The 26,816-nt window shown below is 39.6% G+C and overlaps 1 protein-coding gene across 2 annotated transcripts in view; it reads right to left on the bottom strand.

Annotated features, from left to right (window-relative positions):
* Nucleotides 1–26,816, bottom strand: part of LOC103053861 (guanine nucleotide-binding protein subunit alpha-14) — a 45,833-nt gene that overhangs the window by 11,613 nt on the left and 7,404 nt on the right. Inside the window, exon 2 of one of the 2 annotated variants that reach the window (XM_007435113.4) lies at nt 17,289–17,473. In XM_007435113.4, coding sequence (XP_007435175.1) covers nt 17,289–17,473 — 185 coding nt within the window. The remainder of the gene's footprint in view (nt 1–17,288; nt 17,474–26,816) is intronic. The other variant, XM_025171137.2, reaches the window with a different exon arrangement.

Raw genomic sequence — 26,816 nt, 5'->3', positions numbered from 1 at the left:
CTTTGATATTATTCCCATATCTACATATTCACAACTTGTAGAGAACCAGGGAGATGACCTTGAGGGAAATAGATCTTTAAATAAGCAAAGAGGGCTGAAACATTACTTAAGTCCTGGGAAACAAGATAATATTCAGAAGAGACTCAGGCAGGCTCCTCCCTGATTCACTGGGGTATAAGAGGAAGGAGAGATAAATTACAATCAGGCTTGCATGACTCTGTTACTATAGCCAATCTCAATGAAAAATAGCTCTAGTCTTCCTGTGGGGTCTGTTTCCAGATCTGGTCTATCTCATAGGCTGACACAACCATTGCTTTCAATAAAATTACTACAGGTGTTATAACTGCAGACTTTTATTAGACAGATGTTGTGAAAGTTCCTAACATAAGGCTAATTGATATAGTAAAATACATACACAAAACTACAAACAATTAAAAGCCTTGCAGTAAAGCGAATTACGACTTACGACAGTTGCAGCTTACTTATAAAATCTGCCGCTTGCTTCCAAGAACATATACTGAAGTATTCTATTATAAAGTCTATTTCTATTTGAAAAGTCATACCCAAGGTGGTCACCATAGTAACTAAGCACTGCCATTTTGTCTGCATCTGTGCTGTGCTGGATATTATGGCTGCTACCCAGTAATAGCAGAGGCACCCTAGAATTGGTTCTTTGATTACAACATTTCCATGCTATTTGAGGAGGGAAGTGAGAAATGCACCTGACCGAGAGGTTTCCGTATATCCGAATCATACTAAGCATGCTAGAAATCTGCTTATCCAAACATTTAACTTCTGCTATCACCAGTTAAAAGCAGCACATGATGGATTCCTGATAAGAAATAAATTCTTGTTTTGCCAAAGTGGTAAGTGAAGTTGACAAAACTCTATTTATTAAATTTTTATCCCACTTTCCATTTCAAACAGTGTTCAAGGGACCTAATAATAAAGTAGGCAAGATAAAACACATCATAACGGAAAATAAATTAAAATATAAAAAGGAAAATATAGACCACCTCCTTCAGCAAACAGATCAGCTTAGATGTCCAAACCCTTCCGGTATAAAAATGTGTTTTCCTGTCTGCAACAAACATACAGAGGGAACTATAGCGTGCCTGAACCTTCTTGGTAAAGAGCCCTAGGCATTAAAAAAGCCCTCTCTTGGGTTGTTACCAAAATTGTCCCTAATAGAAAATGTTCCTGAAAGAGTAGCTGAAAAATCACATAGATTCTCCAATGGCCTGATCCCCAGCCCCATGCAGCTTAACAGACTGTTACCAGCCCTCTGAAAGGACAGGTAGCAAGGGAGCAAACAAGCCCCGCATGTACCCCCAGGGAATAATCTGTCTGTAGCATTCTGGATTACTTGAAATTTGCAAACCCTTTTTAAAGGAACAGTGTAAACAAGTTATAAATATTAGGGCTGTGCATGCTTCAAAAACTATTCAGAAAAAGTGCACTGGGCCGTGTGCAAGTCCAGTGCAATTTTGCTGCTCATTAAAGTACACCATCTCTTTCAACAAGTCTGTGCAAGCCTGAAAAATAAATGCAACCACCTTAAGGAATCCACTCATTAAAGCTTATAAAGCAGCAGCATCTCCTTTTTTCACACTCACGCAGAAACCTAGAAAAAGAAATCAGACTGCTTTAATGAACAGCAAGGTGCTGCTGTTTACCCGACATTTCTTCCTAATTATTTCTTCCTAATCCAGCTACTTCTAAATAAACTAGGAATATCTTGCCTTTCCTGAATTACAGTTCCATATGTAGACTTTCACCTATACCAGTCAGTCATCAACTGCCTTGAATTTAGTTAGAAACGAAGTAAAAAATATATCTTTTCTTTTCTTTTCCTTTTTATTATTATAAATCTTAGCACATTGTGTTGTTTCCAACACAAAGTAAAATTTGATGTCATTCTTGGCAAAGGACAAAGAAACTACTGTATCTGGTATACTCTCTTATTACAGAAAAACTGAGGTGCCACCAAACACAACTGCATGTTCTACTAAATTGCTGCTTACCACAGAGAACGCCATCCAAACTAGAGAGCAAAAGATTAGCCATCATAGATTAAGTCATGTGTTTTGCTCTCCTCATTACTGATTTCAATATTCAACCCCCTTCCCTACTGCACTTCTGCCCTTCTCCGCTCAGATCTTCCCATGCCCGGAACGCAATGCTGTTGCTGCTGCTGCTGCTGCTGCCTTCTCTCTTCCATGTTTCGTGATATTTCAGTGTAGTAATATAGGCATCCCAGTGGGTTACAGTAAAGTTGGGAGAATGAGGAAAGTTGCACAATTTGTGAAGGAGGTTTGCCAGAAGAAGCAAGGAAATGCTTGGGTGCTCAGAATCTGCATGTCCAGGGCTTGTAAATAGCAGAACAGAGGCAGAAGTAGAACAGAGGAAACAGGATGGGAAGGTAAACATGGGGGAAATAAGGGAATTAAATCACAGAATGAAAAAAGGGGCTTCTTGGAAGCCAAAGTGGAGCCTGAAAGGGAATTTGAAAGGGGCCTTACGATGGGAGTGGGAAGTCACCCATATATATGGATAAATATATAAGGAATGATTATTGTGCTGTTACAAGCCTGTTGGCTGGAGACGTGAATAGATGTGTACTTTTGCATGCAGACAATGTTGTTTTCATGGCTGGAACCCAGAATGATTTGCAGCAAATGGAAGATAAATTGTATGATTCAATGAGGGGGACGGATCTGAAAAGTAATATGCTGAGGACCAAGATAATTGTAACTCAGTTGGAAAATGGAGTGAATAATTGCAATTTATAAATAAGTGGCAAAAATTAGAGCATAAAGATGGTAACTGTACCTTGGAAGACTGTTTACTAAAAACAGGGAACTGGATGGAGAAATTTTAAGATATGCAAAGGCTAGTTGAAAGGTAGAAGGCAGTCTGTGGTATGTTGCAAGGAATGGATATTTATGGTTGTATGCAAGGATGTGCTTTCTTATATGCAGGTGAAATTTGGATATGTTGGGACAAACACAGAAGTAGAATGCAGTGGGAATTTGGTACTTAAGAGAACAAAAAAGACAGGGCCAAGAATAAATGCATGATAAATGAATGGGGACTGAATAACAAAGCCAGTAACAAGTACAAAAGGTGCAGTTGAGGTGCTGTATAGAGAATGAACAAGGACTGAATTGCAAAACAAATATATAAAGGAAGGGCAAATGGATTGAGAGGAAGGCAAAAATTGAGAAAATCGTAGTTGGATAGAGTTGATAAGATTAAAAAAAAAAGCACCAAGAAGCTTAAAGAACAAAAGGCAACACATGAACTGGAAATGTCTGAGGTGGAAATAAGGACGGCTTCCAAGGATAGGAAAGTATAGAGATGCAACAATGAATGGTGCTACTGTAATCTAGAATTGTATTTCCTTCTCTTTTGTCTTTTGACATAAATTTCTTTTGCTCACTTTGTCCCCTTTTATGCTCTTTGCCTATTGCAAAGGGAATAGTGTGCATGTGTGTCTATCCATTATGCATGTACAGTGTGCATTTTCCCATAATCAAACATGAGAAAACAAACATCTGTAATGCTTCTGATTTTGGGTGGAATAATTCCAAAATAAGTGCTTTAGAGCTATACTGGAGCCCTTTGCTTGTTCAAAATACCTGTATTTTTTTTTTAACAGAAAATAATTCCATGTACAATAATAACAAGTCCACAATGGAGAATAATTAGGCCAAATTTGTGAGCTCAACTGCTCAGTAGGAAAGACTGGGATATAATGACTGCCAAGTTCTCTATATCCTGCAAGGAAATATATCACAGGATTTTTGATGTGAATGAAAATTGGAGGATTGAATGGCATGTACATCATCTTGAGCTCCTGTACAAAGCACAGAAGATAAATTTAATAAAAATGAATGAATCATAAATGAATATGATTGGGTCATCCAATAGTGGCCAGATTTGTATTGCCTTTCCTTTCCTTTCTTCTTCTTCTTCCTCCCCTACCTCTACCTATCAGCCATTATAACAGATTATAATTTATTTGTCGTTCTGGTTAAGGTGATAGGAAATGGAGCTTCACAGACTAAAATAAGAATGGAATGTGTCCAGATTTGTCTCTTCCAGCTTGAATAAATGATAATTTGTTCTCTTTAATAGTTTTATCTGAAGAACAGGTTTATCTGAATCCAATCCCTGCCCCCACAGGGGAAAAATATAGTGGCTATAACAAACCAGGGAATGAAACCCTTTCCACCTAGTTTGGATGATCCCAAGACTGCAGATATGCTTAAGTAAGAAAAGAAGTCTATTGCACATTACTGTAAATCTGTAGACCTTTTATTTAGCAAGAGAAATCCATTTATTTGCCAAGCATGCTGCTCAGACGGTGTGTCCCATTCTGGAACCTATGCCCATACATTTCATTAGGATTTTATAGATTAAATATACTAAGACTCTGTGACCAACACCATGCTTCATTTACAATCACAATTTGTAAGGCATCATTAACTGACTTTTGTTGTTGTTGTTTAGTCGTTAAGTCGTGTCCGACTCTTCGTGACCCCATGAACCATATTGCGCCAGGCCTTCCTGTCCTTCACTACCTCCCTGAGTTTGCTCAGTTTCATGCTCATTGCTTCAGTGATGCTATCTAACCATCTCATCCTCTGCCGTCCTCTTCTCCTTTTGCCTTCAATCTTTCCCAGCATCAGGGTCTTTTCCAAAGAGTCCTCTCTTCGCATTAGGTGACCAAAGTATCTGAGCTTGAGCTTCATTATCAATCCTTCCAATGAGCAGTCAGGGTTGATTTCCTTTAAGATTGACTGGTTTGACCTCCTAGCAGTCCAGGGGACTCTTAAGAATCTTCTCCAGCACCACAGTTCAAAGGCATCAATTCTTCAGTGCTCAGCCTTCTTTATGGTCCAGCTCTCACAGCCATACATTACTACTGGAATTAACTGACTTACATCTCACAAATTCTGTGATAACCATTCATTATTTCTACAGGTACAGTATTTAAATAGCCTGCTTCCAATCACCCTAGAATTTAGCATATTTCCCTTGCCTAACAATGGGATTTAAATTAATTTCCAGGTGAATATTTAATCCTAAATGGCACAATCAAGATCACCTGCTTAATCCAGCATGCTACTGTGGCTTTAACCAAAGCCAGAAGAAATAATGCGGCATAGTGTTATGCTAACATTAGACCAAATGAATTTAGAAATAACTGTTCTTGGAGAGCAATACAGATAAGAAAAATGTTCCAGGAGGCGTTAACATTCCTCTATTCTCTAGAGCTATGGTTCTAATCTGGGGAATGCTGGCAGCTTCTTTTGGCTTTAAAAGTAATCAGTGTCAAGGGAATCCCTTCAAAAATATTTACTATCCTAACTTTATTTGACTGATGTGAAAGATGGTAAAAGTACTGTAGGTGGTTTCTATTATTTTAATTAATTCCACACCATACCCCCTGAATATGGGATTAATAATATTGGCCTAATTTATACAGTGGATGTGAAAGTGTCTGGATTTAAGTAAATAATAGGAACCATTAAAAAAAAAAAAAAAGCACTACAAATGTGCCATGAATTTATATTATTAAAACCTCTATACCTCAACCTTGCATCTATAATATTTGAGGACAATAATATTGATCTATATTTCACAACAAAAAAGATAGGCCTTTGTGGAGAGAAAATTTCACATCTAATTGATATTTGAATCAATACTTTCAAAGAGTTTATATAAGTTCAAGCTTTGATTGGATCTATCTTCCTTCCTTCTTTATACACTGTCACACATTAGCTAGTTTCTTGCAATGGACATCTCTCTCTTGAGTGACTCAAACTACAAAAGCATACACAATTCAGCTTCAATGTTATTTACTACTGCTTTGGGCCAGTAAATAAAAAAGGAAAGGAAAGGAAAGGAAAGGAAAGGAAAGGAAAGGAAAGGAGTCAAAATAAACACAAAAAGCGTATACAGCAATCCATCTTAAACCTTACATGGATCCCCTGTGGAAGCCTTGGTGCTAAATAACAAAACTTTACAACATTGTAGGTTGTATAAAAAAACTTTATCAGCAACCAGAAAATTGACAGAGAAACTGTCTGGCTGTCTGGGATTGCTGCTAAATGGGGAAAAATAAGATTTTGACACAACATTGTATAACTCCTGCAATATAAAAGAGTGTGTTATTGATTCTACCTCTTGTGTTCCACAAGGGCAGAGACAATGAGCCATGAGGAGACTCCAGTATCTACCCTATAACAGTGCTGAAGAAAGGGCCTTACAGTGAGCTCTGGTAAAAGACCAACAATAGTTTGAGTAGGTCAGGGAGTAAATATAGAGAGCCGTGCCTCTTTGATTTAGTGTTTTTAGTAACCTACAGAAATTGGGCAGTCAGTTCAAATTATACTGCAGCTCAATTTCAAATAATTGTTGGGCAATCAGATTTTTGTGCTTTTTCTGAAGCTTTTTCTGAAGTGCTCTGAAAAAAGCATCTTCTTCTGAGATTGGGCTGCGACTGTAGAGGCACTCTGTGATTCTGGAGAAAAACGCCGCTCAAGTACCTCTTTGCTTCTGAATCTAAAATGCTGCAGGGACCTAATAAAAATAAAGGGATTTTTTAAAAAAAGGTGAACTCCCAATCAGATTAAGTATTTAATTATATGTCAGTGCATTAAAAGCCCTATAAAAACAGTGGTTCCCAAACTTTTTGAGTATAAGGATTCCTTTTTCTTTTGAGAATCCCCTTATGATAGTTGTTCCTAATCACTGACAATATAAATACAACATGCTTTTAAATAGGCATAACATCCTTTCCTTTCCTTTCCTTTCCTTTCCTTTCCTTTCCTTTCCTTTCCTTTCCTTTCCTTTCCTTTCCTTTCCTTTCCTTTCCTACCTTCCAATCAGTCTTGACTCCTGGCAACTGCATGAATGATTTCATGCAGTTTTCCACACAACATTTTAAAGTGGTTTGCCAGTATCTTCTTCCTAGGGCTTAACCACTAATACAAACTAATACAGATACACTACACGGCAACAGAAACTTTTATGTTGCCATCTAGTGCTCTTTTGGATGTATGCAGTTTGTGTTCAAGGCTGAGACTCTTGAGGGGTCTCAGAGTGGGGTCTCTGCCCTGGTCACTCAGGCAAATGCTAGTGTTGTGTTTAATGGTAGCCACCTGCAAGATGAAGGGACTTCTAGCTGGGTTAGATATTTACTTAAGGATCCCAAAAGTAATGCATTAGCACTTAGGGAAATCATATCAATTCTAAGTCCCAAGACCTTTATAAAAGGAAACATCCTCTAAAATTTTACCTTTTACATAACATAGAACTATGATGGCAATTCTGCTAGACAGATCAATCTGCCACTAACCCCAAAACTAGCTTCAAAGGAAGTCTACTCAGACATACTCAATAGTTTCCAATATAGCTGACGTGAACAAGAGATCTTTGGTATTTCTGCAGCTCATTTTCACAGTTGCATGAAAATTTTTATCCCTTTATTATGTGCCCAAGACTTGGGCTTACAGTGATGAGGGCCCTGGTTCTGCCTGCCAATCTCCTCTTACAAACCTGCTCAGACTTGAAGATCTGCAGGTGAGATTCTCACTGTTAGAGGCGAGGCTGTCTGGCATGCAGGAGAGGGCCTTCTCTTGCATCACTCCTAAGCTACGGAATGTGGCGTCTCTGGGGGTGCATTTGGCCTCTGCTCCCTCTGCCTTCAGGAAATCTTTTACCTGACCTGTAATTAGACCTGTAAAAGGTTTCATTGTTTGTATTTTAATTTACTTTTTATATTTTTTATTATTTATATGTTGCACTTTTAATATGTCTACATTGTTTTAATTACAACCCATGTTGAGTATTCTTTTTGAGCAGAAAAATTGCATAGAAATCAAGTAAATCAGTGAGGGGCTAATCCTGCAGTAATGCATCTGTTTGTGTGGATGTATGCAAATAGACTCTCTGTAGCTTTTGCTCTGGCCACTACTAGAAGGTTGATCATTGGGGAACACAGCACTCGGACTAAATGTGGTCACTGCTCCTGCTGTGTATTTAGAGCATGCATAGAAACTCCAGTGCTCACCAGAGAATCCTGTTTCGTCTTATTCTAAAATGTAATATAGTCTATTTATAATTTTAACCTTATGGTGCTATTGCCATAATACACATGAGCACCTGAAATTCCCCTCCCCCTCCCGCAAACACATTAAGATCATTAAGACCAGGTTAAAAAATGATCTAGCTGTAATAAGTGGGTTTTCCAAACTGAACACCAAAATGCATTTATTACCCTGATCCCATTTTTCTTCTGTGATGGAACCCAAGGCAATGTTTCTAAGGCTTCTAGATAAATTCTCATCTAAACAAAATTCAGTTGAATAGAAAAGTGGGACCCAAATGAATAAATAAATGCCCTGAAATTATGTCCAAACACTTAGTGGCCTCTGTCCTCATTTGCCATCCTTATGCTACATCATTTTCCAATAATTTCCTTGTTTTAGGGTTGACTAAAATATATTATATAAATAGAAGAGAGGATAAAACCTAGTTCTAAAAAAGGTTTTTAATTTTAACCAATAGTCTGTAGATAACATATGAAACTATTGTAATACTATTTTATTATCTCATACTGATATGAAAAAAATTAGTTTGTACTTTTGATTACACTAAACTAATCAACAGAGAAAAATACATATACATGCAACAGTGTGAAGGATCAACGCAATCTCAAAATTGATAGCACAGCAATTTAAAAAAAGGTCTTCAAAATAGGCTATAGCAATATGAGGCAGGAGTGTCTGGAAACTGAAGTATAGCACTGATAAGGCATTTTTGGAAAAAAAACTAATAACAGCAAAAAGGAGATTGAAGTTTACATCTATACAGTTCCTTGCCACATTTTCCTCTCTAGACTATTCCACTGGACTTCCCTAAACATTTCCTTAAATTCTACTAGAGCAGCCTAGAAAACAAAGTTGTGAGAATCACTGGAGGGTATGGTCATGGGAAGGGATTCTGTCATGTTGGGAAGACAGAACAGGCCACTGAACAGGCCAATTCCCACCGCAGCGCAGAACTAGAAATTAAATGGCTGTCCAGCTTCTCCTTAAAGCCACACAGTGAAGGAGCCCAATACTCCACAGGAAATTAGTTCTACTGGGGAGCAGCTCTTACCATTACTATTTATTCCTAACATTGAAGCAGACTTTGCCTCCTGCTAACTCAAAGGTATTATTCCACATCCTGCATTTTGAGACGGCAGAGAACAGCTCATTGCTTTCTTCTGTATGACACTCCTCCAAATACTATATATGAAAAGTGGCATGATAGCCCTCTTTTTGTCAAAACTAAATGTATTCAGTTTCCTCAGTACCTCTTTATAGCACTTATCCGTTTCCATTCCTTTGATTATCCTGTTGTAACTTTTTCAGATTGTCAAAATTCTTTTTTAAAAATAGTTTTTACAATGCAGATTATAGTGGAGCTATCAGAAACTATACTTCTACTGGTGTAGAAGTATAATCATATTTGCCCTTTTAAAGCCATAACACATTGTTAATTCATATTTCACTTGAGATTAACATGTGGGCTATAAATTCTCCACACCTGCAGTGCAGAAACTGTAGTGAATTCAGGCAAATAATAGAGAACTTTGAGGGGAAAAAAATTCTGGTAGGTTATTTCAGGTGAGGTGGGAGGGTGAAAAGATTTTTTCCCCCAAAGATACTCAGAAATATATATTAGAAAATATATAAATATAAGAAATATTTAATATAAAAATATGGGGAAAAACACTTCACCTTTCTGTCAGGATGCGGCCCACAGGCAGCTAATATAAAATAAGAACAATGCAATTATAACTCAATTAAAAATGCAGTCATAGTAAAAAGAGTGAACAAAAGCTATCACTTCCCCAACCAGGTTCAAATTTACTGAAAAGCCAAATTATGAAGCCATAAAAGTTTTTCCTGTTATCGTCTGTCCTGCTCAATTGCCAGGTCCACTTGTTCTGCACTGCACCCATCTAGTTCTTACAAGGAAGCTTATCAGTGCCTACTGCACTGTTCTGTTTTTCAGCCAGTTATAGGGGTGAAAAGGAGTGACTGGCCCAAGGTCATCCAACTGGCTTCCATGTCTAAGTGAGGACTTGAACCTGGCTCTCCCCGTTCCTAGCCCAGCAGCTTAACCACTCAACCATGCTGGCTCTCACACGAGACTTGTGTTCTCCGCACCCTGGAATGTTGCCAGGTTATGTAAGAACATAAGAACAGACTTGCTGGATCAGCTTAGGCCCAACATTGTGCTTCTCACAATGATCAACCGGACGCTTCTGAAATGATACAAGTGAGAGGTGGGGACTCACCCCAGTCCTGCGGTGGTTCATCTGCAACTGGCATTTGGAGGCATACTGCCCACAACTCAGAAGTAACATTGAAACTTCAAGACTAATCAATTCTCTTTAAAGCGATGCAAGGTAGCGGCCATCTCCATAGTTCCATGGTTTAATGATGCACTCTGTGAAGAAGTGTTTTATTTTGTTTGATCCAAATCTCCTTCTAACAGCTTCATTACGTGATTCTTGAACCTAGTGTTTCAAGAGAGGGAGAAAAAAACTTCTCCCTGTCTTTCTCCAAGCCATGGATGATTGTATACACCTTGATCATATTCCCTCTCAGTTACCTTTTTCTAAGCTGAAAAGTGCTGGACGTTTCTTTCTCATAAGGTAGGTGTTTGAGTCCTGTGATCATCCTGATTGCCCTCTTCTGCACTTTTTCCAGCTCTGTTTCAAATGCAGCGGCCAAAGTACAAAGTATTCTAGGTGACATGCCACAGGGCATTATCCCGTTGGCATTTTATTTTCAATCTCTTTTCTAATGATCCCAAGCATGAAATTTGCCTTTTTGACAGCTTGTGAAAAACAGTTTCACTCCAGCTATGTTATTACACATGATTACACATGCTACCCACAGGAATGGACAGACAAGACCTGGAAAAATTAGAGCTTCGAAGAGAGAAGTTCAAGACATATAAGCAAGAATCAAGTTTAGTGCCCTCACTAGCAATCTATTAGTTAATTTTGCCTTACAGTACTTTACTTACTTACTTACTTATTTATTTATTTATTTATTTATTATTAAATTTGTATGCCGCCCATCTCCCCCCAGTGAGTGATTCTGGGCAGCTCACAGTGAAAATCAGAAACCCCATCAACAATTAAAAATCCCCCATAAATAGTTAAAATAAATAATCCATTAAAAATCAAATCTAAACAACAAGCACTGTACATAAAAACTAAAAACATTCAAGATGACAGGGTGGCAAGGTCAATCACCCCACAAGCCACCTCCACTGGTGCAAGCCCCCATCCAGCCCCCAGGCCTTCTGGCACAGCCAGGATTTCACCCCTTTCCTGAAGGCCATGAGACTGCGGGCACACCGGACCTTGGGAGGCAGATTGTTCCATAGGGTGGGGGCCACAGCAGAAAAGGCCCTCTGCCTAGACCCCACCAGGCAAAATTTCTTGACCGGTGGGGTCTGCGACATGCCCCTTCTGCTGGACCAAGTGGGGCGGGCTGAAGTAACCGGGGCGAGATGGCTCCTCAGATAACCTGGTCCTGTGCCATGAAGGGTTTTAAAGGTGATGACCAACACCTTGAACTGGACCCGGAAGCAAACTGGCAACCAATGCAGATTGCATCACAGCGGTGTTATATGTGCCCTCCTAGGGGCATTCAGAACTGTCCACGCTGCTGCATTCTGCACCAGCTGTAGCTTCTGGATACTCTTCAAGGGTAGCCCCATGTAGAGCACATTGCAGTAATCCAACCGGGAGGTGACCAGGGCATGAGTGACCGTGCAGACAGCCTCCTGATTGAGGAAGGGGCGTAACCACCACACAGCACGAAGTTGCGCAAAGGCCCTCCTAGCCGCGACTGCCACCTGCTCTTCGAACAGGAGTCATGAGTCCAGGAGGACCCCCAGATTATACACCGGGTCTGTCTGGGGTACTGCGACCCTATCAAGAACCAAAGATGATAAACTCCTGGATCTTGAGGCTCCCCGTACCCACAGCCACTCTGTCTTACCAGGCTTCAGTTGAAGCCTGTTGGCCCCCATCCAGGCCCCCACAGGCTCCAGGCACCGTGAGAGGGTAGTCACAGCATCACTTAGGTCACCCAGGATGGAGATGTATAATTGGGTATCATCAACATACTGATGATATTTCATCCCATGGTGCCGGATGATCTCACCCAACGGTTTCATGTAGATGTTAAATACGAGTGGCAAAAGCACCAAACCCTGAGGCACCCCACAGAGTAGGGGCCGTGGGTTGGACCTCTTGCTCCCTATCAACACCAATTGGGTTCGGCCTTGGAGAAAGGAGCTGAACCAGCACAACACTGTGCCACCCAGCCCCAACTCCTGCAGCCGATCCAAAAGGATACATGGTTGATGGTATCAAAAGCCACCAAGAGGTCAAGAAGAGTAAGGATGGATGCATTGCCCCCATCCTGCTCTTGCCAGAGATCATCCAAAAGTGCGACCAGTGCTGTTTCTGTCCCATAACCGGGCCTGAACCCTGACTGATAGGGGTTCAGATAATCTGTTTCCTCCAGGATCCTCTGAAGCTGCCACACGACCACCTTTTCCACCACCTTTTCTAGAAAGGAAAGGTGGGAGACTGGACGAAAATTGTCCAGAAGGGTGGGATCTAGCAATGGTTTCTTGAAGAGGGGGCAGACCAAAGCCTCCTTAAAAGGCTTCAGGAACACCCCCTCCTGCAAGGATGAATTGACCACTGCCAGTATCCACCCTAAGGTCACCTCCTTGGTGGTTTTAACTAACCAGGAAGGACAAGGATCTAAAATACAGGTAGCCACACTAACAGCCCCGAGGACTTTGCCCACTTCCTCAGGGCCAACAGGATCAAACCGTTCCCAGATAACTGGGTAAGAACGTTCCCTGGGCAACTCCACTGGACCCACCACACGCTTGGCCTCCAACTGTGAACGGACCTGAGTGATTTTATCCATCAGGTGTTCAGCAAATTCCTCTGCATGGCCCTGTAAATAGTCCTCCGAGCCCTCCCTACCCAGGAGGGACCGAGTGACCCTAAACAGGGCTGCTGGGCGACACTCTGAGGATGCAATAAGAGCAGAGAAATATTGGCGTTTCACCGCCCTTACCGCCACTAGGTAGGCCTTAATAGCGGCTCTAACCGGTGTTCGGTCGGACTCGTCTTTAGCTTTCCGCCAGCAGTGCTCTAGACGTCTCTTAGCCCTTTTCAGCTCCCTTAACTCCTCCGTAAACCACGGGGAGTGCCTGGGGCGATGGGCCAAGAGAGGCTGCACAGGCACGATCCTGTCCAAGGCCCCAGCAACCTCCTTATTCCAGGCTGTGGCCAGGGCCTCCGCTGGACTGTGCAGCAAGGCCTCAGGAACAACCCCCAGCTCCCTTTGGAACCCTTGCGGGTCCATCAGTCACTGGGGGCGGACCGTTCCAATAGGTCCTGCCTCCCTGCAGATGGGGGCAGCATAGGAGAATCTCACAGCCACCAGGGAGTGGTCTGACCATGACAGAGGGGATAATATAAAATCCCGCACCAGATTACACTGCCACTGCTCCGACAAGAAAACCATGTCTGGAGTGTGACCACTGTCCCGAGTCGGGCCCCAGATGACCTGGGATAGGCCCATGGCTGCCATGGTAGCCATGAACTCCCGGGCCGCCTCTGAGGTCAACACCAGGGATGGCAGATTAAAGTCCCCCAAGACCATAAGTCTGGGAAACTCCACTGCCAACCCCGAGATGGCCTCCAGCAGCTCAGGCAGGGAGGATGCTATGAAGCAGGGAGGCTGATACAATAGCAAGACTCCCAACTGATCCCAGGTGCCCAACCTCAGGAACAGGGTCTCACATCCAGAAACCTGTGGAGCAGAGCCCCTGAAGGCCAGCAGAGATTCCCTGCCACACCCCCTCCCCTGCCCTGGGGTCTCAGCTGGTGCCAAACCCTAAACCTGGCTGGACACAATTCCAAAAGGGCTACCCCCTCTTCCGGTGCCAGCCAGGTCTCGGTAATGCATGCCAGGTCAGCCTGCTCCTCCCCAATAAGGTCATGAATAAGGGGGGGCCTTATTATTGGCCGACCTGGCATTCAGCAGCAGCACCCGAAAGCCCGGGCCTCTTTATTACCAAGTCATACATCTCTTTTTTTAAGTCAGGTGTATATTTACATTATACTATCTTGCAGAGTAAACCATACAATGCTGGGGAGGGAAGATCAAATAGCTAGACTCTATAGAGCCACATATACATCATACAGGTAGTCCTTGGGTTAGAACCACTCGTTCCATGACCATTCAAAGTTATGATGGTGCTGAATGAGGGAGACTTATGAACGGTCCTCAAAATTGCAGCCATTGCAGCATCCCCATGGTCACATGATTGCCATTTGCGATTTTCCTTGCCAGCTTCCCACAAGCATAGTCAGTGAGGAAACCAGCAGGAGGCTGCAAGTCACTCCAGTAAGTCCTACTGCTTTATGTCACCCTGGGTGGGTGGCTGCCCGCCTGGCCACACTTGTGCCAGTCGATAGCACCTGCCCTCCGCCTACCTGCACTCCATAGTACTCATCTACCTGCTGGCCTACTTGCAAGCTGCCTAAGAAAAGGCTTGTTGTGATTGGAATTTGCAACTTCCTGTCAACTTCCCCACTGACTTTACTTGTTGGAAGTTGGCAGGAAGTAGCAAGTCATGTTCAGGTGAGGTCTTCATTTAATGACCCGCGATCCTCGCTTAACAACAGCAACAGGGACTGCTGGGATTGCCATAGCTAAGAAATGTGGTCATCTGACATCACGCTTTACGACTGCATTGCTCAGCAATGGAAATTCTGGTCCCAATTACCATCTTTAAGTGAGGACTACCTGTAGTTTGGTTTGGGTTTTTGGCCTCCTGCTGAAATCTTGCCTTTCTTGTTGGAAGTAACAGATGGATATCATGCAATTCTTTGCTTAACTTTCCTTTCCAAAGTCAGTACAGAAGAGACAAACTTGAGGCATACAGATTGTGATAGTACTAAAGTTATAAATATGTCTGCTGTGATAGGTCTAGACAAAATATTAAAGTGCGGAGACATCACAGTGAGAGCAGGAGTCAATAGAAACATCAGAAACTTTGTGCAAAGATCAATGGCACAATGGAAGGCACAACTGCTGGTCAATGGTGATAGACTGGGAGAGGTTAACATCAAAAGAGGAATCTTTCAAGGAGACTCACTATCACCACTACAGTTTGTCATTGCATTGATTCCTCTGTCAACAATATTGAACAAGTCAAGCCATGGCTATTAAACATCAAAACATCTGCCAAGCTATCCCACCTTCTTTACAAGGACGATCTGAAGCTATATGGAAAAACACCATCTGAAATGGAATCGCTGCTCAACACTGTCCGAATATACAGCCAAAATATTGCAATGGAGTTTGGACTAGACAAATATGCCACCCTTACCACCAACAGGGGAAAAATAGCGAAAACTGAAGGAACCAAGACACCCTATGGAAATAACATCAAGAGTCTGGATGAAGAAGATCACTACAAAAACCTGGGCATCCTTCAGGCTGACAACATCAAGCATACTGAAATCAAGAAGAAGATCAGTAGTGAATACATCAGAAGAGTGAAGAAGATATTAAAAACCAAACTCAGCGGTGGAAATAACATTAAGACGATTAACACCTGGGCAATTCAAGTCATAAGATATATAGCTGGAATAGTGGACTGGACTCAAGCTGAACTAGAAGCCCTGGAAAGGAAGACCAGAAAAATAATGACAATGAATCATGCCCTTCATCCACACAACATTGACAGACTCTATTTACTAAGGAGCATAGGTGGGCATGGAATGTTGCAAGTACACCAGACAGGTGAAGAAGAAAAAAGGGCATTGGAAGAATATTTGAAGGACAGGGAAGAAGATGCACTGAAGCTAGTACACCATGAAGGCTTACTGAATACCAGACAGACCAGACTGGCCTATAAGAAAGACCAAATGGAGAACAGAAAAGAGTCATGGCAAGGCAAAGTATTATATGGCCAGTACACAAAAAAACTAGCAGGCAAAGCAGATAACAACAAGACCTAACTAAGAGCAGGAAAGGTGAAGAAAGAGACAGAGGAGCTAATTCTGGCTGCACAAGACCAAGCCTTAAGAACAAATGCATATAAAGCCAGAATTGAGAAGACAGCAACAGATAGCAAATGCCACCTCTGCAAAGAAACTGAAGAAACAGTGGACCATCTAGTTAGCTGCTGCAAGAAGATCACCCAGACTGACTACAAACAATGGCATGGCAAAGTAGCAATAATGGTGCATTGGAATATCTGCCAGAAATACCACTTGCCTGCAACCAAGAACTGGTGGGACCACAAAACAGCAAAGTAATAGAAAATGAAGAAGCTGAAGTGCTCTGAGACGTTAGAATTCAAACAGACAAGCATCTACCACACAACACCCCAGACTTTACAATTCTTGATAAGAAAGACAAAAAAGTTTGGATAGTGGACATTGCAATGCCTGGAGACAGCAGAATAAAACAGAAGGAACTGGAGAAAATCACAAAATATACAGACCTGCAAATAGAAATAGAACAACTGCGGCAAAAGAAAGCAAAGATAGTACCAATAGTTATAGGCTCCTTAGGTGCAATTCCAAAACATCTGGACCACCCCTTGAACACCACTGGCATTGACAAAATCACCATCAGTCAATTGCAAAAGGCAGCTTTACTTGGAACAGCTTACATCCTGCGATGATACCTTTAATATTATTAAACAACATCTGCCTATCCAGGTCCTTGGGAAGGACTGAGTAGGTGGACAAAAATGCCAAATCCAATCTAAACAATAATAATCTGCTGTCTTCTAGTGGTGGTCCAGATTTTTGCAATCCAGATCTGGTAGTCTTAATGCATCCTTCTTTGTATATGTACATATGACACATTCTTATACCCATGACAGTGTAAACTAATAACACATGTTTTAGCCTAAGGTTGAAACTCTTGGTGCCTAATGCAAACCCAGGTGCCTATCAGGGTTTAGGTAGCAGGGTAAAAAAAAATCCATAGAATACCCACATTATTTCCAGCTCCTCCACACCTATACATTAAATAATCATGTCCTACCCAGATTCACTGATTGGATTTACACCAATATAGTTTTTATTTAATCTGTCTTGCACAATAAACATCAGAAGCGATTACATCTTATTATGTGTAATAATATACCTTGCTCTGCTCAGATGAGTATGGTATTTGTAAAGCATCCATAGCGCTCACCATAGCTTGCATAGCAGAATATATGTTTTGATAAACCAGTTTTGTGAAGCTTTTCCGCTCTTCTTCTGAAAAGCCTGATCCATGAATTATCTTCATCTGCTTGATAAATGTACTTTTCCCACTTTCTCCCGTACCTGCAAGATAGCAAAGGAAGCATTTCCATTAAGCAACATGGAGAAAGCAGCATCTTTTTAAAGGGAGGGGAGAATTTATTCCTTCATGCTAATATCAACTGATGCACACCCAGGCCTACCCAAAAAGTAGCAAATATAATATCTGTAAATAAGAAGACCTAAAACACATTCACAAAATTTCAGTGTTTACATAAACAATATCATAAGCATGATAAAATGCTTTTAAATCACTATTAAAAAAAAACAGAGGCAGGGATTGAAAATAGAACTCCCACATTAGCCCCCAAGAATCTGGAAGAATAAAAATCTTCTAAAATCTTCCTAATTCACCTGCATATCTACACTTTGGAAAGAAAATTCTCAAGAAAGTCACAACAGAAAATCCCTCTTTATTTAAATTTACAACTGGTATGTTTAACATAACAAATGTTCTCTTAAAGTGTTACTAAATAATCTACTTAGATACTGTGCATTATATCTTGAAAGGGTTAGAAGCTGTAAGAATAGTGGTTTGACTGCTTCAGGACACAGCATGAGCTCAAAACAAAAATTATTTTCCCCATGCCACCACTAGAGGTCACTCAATACCACAATTGAAAATATTGAGGAATTGAAAAATTCAAATACTTCACAGCTGATCTGAAAATGCATGTCTCCAGTATGGTTTGCAAACTACTCAGGAGATTTTAAAATTGGGTAATAAAGCTAATTGTTTCTACCAATCTCCCTGTGCATGTACAGATTGTTTTTACTCATATATGTTTTAAAAGCTTAAATTGTTCTTATTTACCTTTCACTTCACTAATACAACACTATGGGGTTCTCTTCATTTTCTCTTTTCTTAATATCTGGTCAGCAGTTTTTAAAAACCATACTAATTCAGCCTGCACAGTTTCTGGCTTGGAATTCACTAAACAATATGTTTCATTGGTAGAATACACTGGTTAGGTTGGTAGAAGAAGCTCAATGCCTAGAATTCATTAACTTGAGAAAATCTAACTAACTTGTTAATTTGTGTTAACAAGGTGATCAGCAGGTTTAGACAGTACTGTAGCATCTACTATCATGAAGACAAGAGTACACATCAGTGTTCCTTCATTTGTTCTCTCTCTATATATATGTATGAAATATCTGTAATGTGCCCACTGTATGAAGGATCTCAGAGCAGGTTATGATCCTCAAATAAAATGAATAAAACTTGTAAAAATTAAAACAGCAATGAAGACAGATTTAGAGAGGTACAGATTTTCTTTAAAGACAGTAGAGCACTGGCAGGCCATAGCTGTTAAGCCCCAAAAACACAAGTAAAACTAGGTCTGGTACTGAAAAGGAAACAGTGTTGATGCAGTCTGGTTGCCTAGTGAAAGCCATTCCAAAGCCAGAATATGCTCCTCTGTGTCCCACCTAACACACCTCTGCAATTAGTCAATCAAGCCATCCTATACAGAAACTAAAGCATCATGGATAAAGCTAAGCAACCCTCCTTCTTGATATCCAGTTTGACAAAATTTTTGTCAATATTCCGAAATAAAACTTATGCAGTTATAAGTTTAGCATTTAATTCAGACAAAAACCAGTTCATGCTCTCTTGCAGCAATGTTCTCATTTGAGCTTTATAATCCAACAGAAGTTTCTTTCACAAAACTGATTTTAAGATATCTGTCATTATGTGCAACAAAAAATAAATTGAAATCCCATAGAATCTTGTGTGCTTAGATAACACTGCCATCCCAAGACACCCACAAATCTGAGACAAATGAGCAATCGACTAGGCAGTGTTTACTTTAGATGTCTAAGAGTTAAACCCACCATTGCAGCATCTAGAGATTGTTGTGGGTTTTCCTGAAAGGAATTCATTTACAGTAATCAGTTCTTGCTGCAGTTTCTCCATGTATTATTATCCCCAATTGTTCTCCTTTTCCATTTTCCAATGAAGCACCGGAGCTGACAAAGAGGCTTTACTCTCTACACTATAATAAGAATAATTTACAACCTGCTGGTATATTGTAACCAGTGGCTGATCCATACAGACTTTGAACTTCTGCCACATTCTTCTAATATCAAGAGCAAGATTCATTACTTCAAGCAAAAATAAAGGCCCTTTGTTTCTCAATTCCTATGGATTCATCATCTGATGATGTCATAAAGCTTTCATGGCACATCTCTACCCAGCATTTTTTAATAAGCAGCAGCACTTTTGGAAGTAGCCTCAAGGCATGCAAGCATCTACCTATGGGAAAACTAAGCCCAACTGTGATCAAAGGCTGATTTTATAGAATGGTGTCCAGAAGATAAATAAATAAATTCAACCTCAAGGCAAAATACCATTTAGCAAATAAGTATTGTAATAAAGTGTCAAGATAAACTTTCCACAATCTGGTGCCCTACAGATGCCCTGAGTATAGTTTCCATCGCTATCTCCAGCATGACTGATTTATAGTCAAACATATGAAAAGGGGAGGTGGAATATCAGATTATGAATGTTTGGTCTAGACATGACCACACTCCCATAAAAAATGTGGAGAAGCCAGACTCCCTGTAGTTATAAAAAACTTACCAATTTCAGGCCATAGGGACTTTACAAGCACTAAAGCTAGTTTTCACATCTTAACTACAGCAAGTTGAAGAGACAGTCTTCCTCCTCTTTCGTGCAGTATTCTACTTCTCCAATATTATCGGCTCACTGATATTTAATTCATGCATATACAGTTAAATTTATGAAGCTAGGGCAGAGGACAGGCTGTAAAACCCCATGCTGCTTTCAAGAACTTCCAGGGGCCAAGGCAGCAACACCAGGTATTAAAGGGATGCAGAGAGTTACAATTAAAGAAGATTTAATTAAGAAGATTTAATTAATTATTTAAGAAGATTACTTGGAAAATAAATTAAACGAAGTAGAAAGAAAATTGAAAAGAATGAGGATGCCACTGGGGATGAGAAAAACTGCAGCAAAGAGGGACAATCAAAGCAGCCGTTCCTGCCAGAGGGGGAATATACTCTATGAGAAGCAAGAAAGCAGGTTTCATGATATAGGTATTAAATCAATGTATGTTCCCTCCCTTAATATTTTCCCAAGCAAATTAAAAACGAAAAGAATATTCACATCATTAGTACGTACAGAGCTTCTCCATGTTTCTAGAGGAATTCACCACCACCACCACCACCACCTCCATCCCATGCCATGCTCATTTTCAGCATTTCATTTTCCATTAAAAAACAGGACATTGCAACCTACCGTAATCCATCTTCTCTCTTCATCTTTCCCTTGCCAAACACAGGGTCTTGAATATGTCTTGCTTACAATTGATATTCCTTGGGTCCATGCCATCCTGCCTGCCTCTTATAATAGTTCCATGGCCATGAAGCTTCTTTGCCCAAAATCGACCTTCCCTCACTACCAACCCTCAGAAGGCAGCTTCTCAGAAGATGCAAACTACCAGACAAATATAGATAAACAAAGAAGGTAGATGACTCCGAGTCAAGCTCTACTCTTGGTGACTACAAGAATGTGGTTTTCTCAGCATAAGTGTGGAAGTGGTTTGCCATTGCCTTCTTCCAGGCAGTGCTGACTCGAGGGTATATGGTGGCCACAATGACTGCTGATGCAAATATGTGCATTTTTAGAATGATTTGGAAGGAGAGGTGGCATTGGTGCTGCCTAAATTTTGGTGCCCTAGGCCTTTGCCTACTTGACCTTAGCCAAAAGTCATCCCTGCTTCTGAAGCCCTGCCTTTTTTTTTTTCCTTCCCAGTATAGCATACAGCAATTATTTATTTGTTTGTTTGTTTGTTTATTTATTTATTACATTTCTCTCCGCCCATCTCCCCCCAATGGGGGACTCTGGGTGGCTCACAATTAACATCCCTTTTTAGTCTCCCAGTTAAGTACTAATACCAGGCCTAATCTAGTTTAGCTTTCAAGCTCAGGTATACTTGACCAGGAGCTGCCACTTGCTCAGACATGAAAATAAATAGAAAGCTATGCAGTCAAATACATAGATTGAAGGAGACAGGCAGTAACAAGTTGTTTTATTTCCTTTTTGTACAGAGGATATCAAAGTAGTTCTTAATTTACAACATGATTGATTCAGATGCACTGAGAGTATGGACTTCATTCAGCCATTGGCCAACTTGGAGGCAATTTAGGCAATATGGATTGGCTGTTCTCCCCAACTCTAAATTTACAGCAAATGTAGACATGCCCACAATTATAGTGTTGTGATTATCATATATCAGAAAAAGATAAAGACAACTCAAAAGTATTCCAATTTAATGCACCGCATCATCTTGTAAAATGGATGCTGGCAGTCTCAAAAACCTCAGTAGGTCTGTAAAGGTCACTTTGAATGGTTCCATGGTCTTTGTAAGAACTGCTATTTAAGAATTTATTCTCCCACATCTCTTTTGTGTCACATTTTTCAGATTTAAGATTGCAGGCAGAGACGATCTTATTTTTATTGATTATATGTAAGCTTTCTAGGAATGTTTTGGGCTGAAAGTGGTTAATGGTTCTTTAAATAAATAATATATAAAGCATTCTCTACTGTATGTCAAAGGTAGAATTTCTATGTAAAGTCCCAGTTTAAAAGATTCCTAGGAAGATATCTTGAAGGAAACCAGAAGTAAATTAACAATTTTTGGAGGGAAAAAATGGTTGCTGAAAGTTATTTGAAAGGAGAGCTGAAATCGCACAGCATCAAAATAAAATTTGTTTTGTTTTGAATTTTTTTTTACTCTTAGTATTATCTTATGACAGAAAAGTTCAAAGATCCAGCAAACAAGAAATCAGTATCTTCAGAACCGTTGAGAGGGGGCAATGGGAACATTTCCCTCAGCTATACATAAGGAAGACCGTCCTTCAAAAATTGATTTGAGTATTTGAAATGATGTTATGAACTGATATTTTCATCAAGATTATAAAATATAATCTCAAGAATAATTAGAGTATTTTGGGTTTCCTCAGACAATTCTGTTTCCTGGGCTACTTACTGCTCGAGGGATGCTCTCAAAATACAGAAAAGGACAAAGCCTACTTAAATTGAAATGCAATTAATCACAATTCACCATTTCTGGGTCCAATTCAAAGTTCTGATTTTCACCTATAAAACCCTATATCATTCAACATCTGTATAGTAAATAAATAAATAAATAAATTTCCTCTGACTAGAATTGGCCCAACCTAGGCATTCATCTCAGGAGGAGATGCTTAGGTTAAGGGATTGAGTCAAAGAGAACTGGAGATGGGCTGTAGGAGTTAACCATTATGGGTGGCAACCTTAGCATTAGGAAACAGCTTACCACCTGAGGTTAATTTGGCCCCCAACCCATTCATTGATCACTAATCTGTTAAAATAATCTTAGTGCAGGCCTGTGGATGCTACTGGTGACATTTGGCTGCCTTTTTGTGATTTTGGTCTGTTTTAAGTAACTGAGTTGGTTGTTTTTAATTATGTGATTTCTGGGCAGTTGTGGGAATTTCTGAGGTTTATGTTACAAACTTGTGAAATAAATAATAATACATGAAAAGGCAGAGGGAAAAACACTTTGTATGGTGACTTATGCTGAAGAAAAGAGGGAAACCTGTGAATGTTGTATCTTTGGTCTTTTGTTTTTTGTTTGCCAAAGGGGAGCTCTTGCAAAACTAGAGCTAGCAGACCTGGGCTGCAAAAATCCATTCAGCTACTAGAGAGTGGCAATGTGATATAGAAAATTGTTGAACTTCTGGAGAGAGTGCCATGACAAGCTAAATGTCCCTCTTGCAGCAGCACAGCATTTACGGCATAAATCAGAAGCTGGATGCAGGATCCTGGGTGCCAAAATCTCCCCAGAGAAAGGGGAAATCTTGAGATAGTCCACATGACTCCGGACAGCCGTTCCTCAGGAGTAAACCACAGGAATCAATGTTTTGCAGTTGGCTTATGAGTTGAGCAGCTGGGAGTCGAGGGAAGAACCATCTATGGTCACAGTCATGAATGCAGTCTTTTTTAAGGACATAAAGCTCGACCGAGCCTCATTTCTTAAACACTTTGGGTTTTTTTAATTGCCTTTGAAACTTTGACTCTTCAGAACAGCAAGTTATATTGCATTCACTGCGTGAGTTGCCTTCTCCTTGGAGAAAGAATTTTTAAATATGATAAATATGATTTTAAAGTTTTGGGAAAATATTACTTTTTGGATTAAACAACAAAAGGGTGCTTAGAATATTGATTTTGGAAAGTTCAATGGATTAAGGATCCAGATGGGCTTGGAATTATATTTTAAAATTAGAAATCCTTCCTGTGGGAAACTATGATAGTTGGGTTTCTCTAAAAGAAAACATGATTTGGGACTTCGACGGTTGGACACTAGATGGAGATAGAAGATAATAAAGAGTTCAATTAAAGGTAAATAGAGTAAAATACTCTAACACTGGAATTTTTGATGGATATTGGAAGGATAGTTTGAAATTAATTTGTGGATTTTAATGTGACAAATTATGAGAAGGATATGGAAAAAGATGTACTGGACATACAAACTGAAACCAGTTGATGTTTCATTGCCTAAAGGAGATATATAACTATTAAATCAGAAAAGTGTTTTGGATAACTTTTTCTTACTGGAAGTATAAAAGAGATCCGTTAAAGTCATGAAGGATTTTTTAAGAAGTGACCAAAATGAGGACAAACTTTTTTTACTGGTTGTATAAATTTGTACTGGATGTACAAATTTTGAAAGAGAAGGGACAAAAAAAAAGAAAAAAAAGCTGAAATGCTCTGATATTTTATTTGAAGGGGTTAAAAAACAAGATTGTCAAAAGTACAGGGAAGGAATACAGGGTTGGCTTATTTGATCAAGGTTAAAATAGATAATTAATTATATCTGGTAACCCTTGCTGGATTTTTGCCGTTAAGGAATGAATGACAAAGCTTTTGGACTTTGTTTTTAGTTAAGAGATGAGATATGGGGTGAATGTTGTATATGTTGTACTTTATGAGATGATAAGTTACCAAACCTGTTTATACTTGTTGCAATGAAGTGGGAAGTTACTTCTTTTTCTTTTTAACACTTTTTCTTCTTTTTACTCTATGTTTTTGTAATCTGTATTAGTTTTTATTTTTTCTATTTGTAATCTTTAATAAAATTATTTGGAAAAAAAAATATAGAAAACTCTTAACACTTCACTGCCATCTAGTGGTGGTTCAAATTTTTTGCAGCCTCAATCTGGTAGTCCTAGCAAATTCATCAAACTAACATTTTCCACAGAGGACTTGAATGTCAGGTACCAAGAGTAGGGACAAGACAGGAGTTCCTCCCAAATGGAGCTAAAGTATTTCAAAGAAGGGGAAATAGTCAGAGCAGTTTTAACTAAGCTGCAGATGAGGTGGAAACAGGAGGAGGAAGGAGTGTTAGGTATGTACATCACCTTGAGTTATTTATGAAAAGGCAGGATAAAAAAATCAAATAAATAAATAAATATCAAGTCTCCAATATGGTTAATTATGCAAACAAGAAACCTGCAACTGCTTCCAAACAGGGAATCCTCATATGAAAATGACCCAAGAAGCAGTTACACTGGTAGGCAAGCTATGTTAAGGAGAGACTTTTTTATGTACTGCTACTGGGTCTAGGATAAATATGAGAGTACTTTCTTACTCTCCCCCATAGGGAATACCTAAAATAATTCTTTTGGAGGTATTAAATGGTACAAAAAAAGTAGAAATGTAAAGTCTGAGAACTTGAAACTTAGAAACAAGGTAAATATTATTATTCTAAAAATAATATTTTTTCTTTGTACGTTCTCTTCTTCATCTTCAAGCATTAATTTTAATGTGGACCTGAAAAAGCTTGAGACTTCTCAGTATTTAGTGCAGTTAAAACAAGTGCAAACATTGTTTCACAAAAACAAAGTAGCACGACTCTACAAAGTATTGGGGAGATTTCAGATGTGATTCACGTAGAAGTCCACGAACCGCCAAATGGAAGTGGTAGGGGGAAAAAAACCCAAACTAAATAAGTCTGGGCTCAGGAATTTGCTTTGTGTCTGAACTGAGGTAAATCCACAGACTTTCCACATAAAGTTTCACATTGATCTTTTCAGCAATATAATTTTTGGTGCATGCAGGCAAGGGAGAAAACAATTTGCTACCGTTACCTTAAATAACTGAGTGCAAAGTTTTGCCCATCTACTCCAAATGCTCCAGAGATCTACCAGAGGACAATAGAACTAGCTGGTGTTCCCACCCACATTGTTTCTATGTAGAGGCTATATAGATTTTTCTTTCCTGTCATAGGAGGTGCAGGTTTAACTGATCATTAATAGAGCTAGTAAGAATACCGTTTCATTCTGTATGCAAATTTTCCACTGGAATGCACTAGTGAACTAACCTAAATTACAGGGCTAGAATACCAGTGTTTTCCAATATGCGGCCTCAGACCTCTGATTGCTGAGATGTCAAAAGGCCATCACTGCACCCCCATATTTTGCTGGGTCTTGCAAAATACAGTACTTGGCATTTGGGTAACAATGGCTTTCTCATATCTTTGGACCCCTCTACCTTCACGAGACAGATATGCTTTTCAAGAGTCTGAATGTTGACGTAATAACTCTTATCTGGAACATGAGAAACATGTAAGCATGAGAAACAAATAAAAGGATAGCATAAAGCTATTAATTTTTTTTCTAACAATATATTCACTATTATTGTCAACCTACTTTATTAATTCTGCACTACAATAGGGGAGGAAACAAGATGGCGACGAGGCTGCAGCTTTAACAACAAGCTCCTGCAAAAAGGTTCTCTACTTCTAAATCCACATATCCTGTAAAACTTTAAGATTTATTTGCAATATAAGACAGTACAATCCTCCCTTCTGGAGTATTCTTGGATAATAGCTAAAGCTGCAACTAACTCCTTGTATAGTTTTCCATTGTAAAAGCTCTAGAGATACAGGGAGCTTGCAGAAGCAACAACTAATAAAAACCATATTATACATATAAAATATCTGGATTCAGAAGTCATTAGTTCCCTATTAGTTATAGTTCCCCATAACCATCCCCTTCTCTACAGAAAAGAAACTCATGGAAATATATTCTGTCCCCCACTAATATTTTTGTACATAAAATGTATATATCAAAAATGAAAACAATTTTAAGTGAAAATAATTAAAAAACATATCTAAAAATTGTATTGAGTGCTATATTCACCCCCTAGTGAAGCTGGAAAACCTGCTGGTTTTCCTGTTACCAAGGAAACATACCATAGCTCTCTTCCCCTTGAATGTTTTTTATAACTCAGAAAAAGCATTGGTTATGTTTGGTTTTTGCAGACCGGAAGTCTACTTCAAGACTTAATACAATGATAATG

Source organism: Python bivittatus, unplaced genomic scaffold (assembly GCF_059951505.1).
Source record: "Python bivittatus isolate LINGU-HERP-01145 unplaced genomic scaffold, Pbiv_v1 ctg000850_np1212, whole genome shotgun sequence".
NCBI lineage: Eukaryota > Metazoa > Chordata > Lepidosauria > Squamata > Pythonidae > Python > Python bivittatus.
This window is presented reverse-complemented; position numbering and strand designations above follow the sequence as displayed.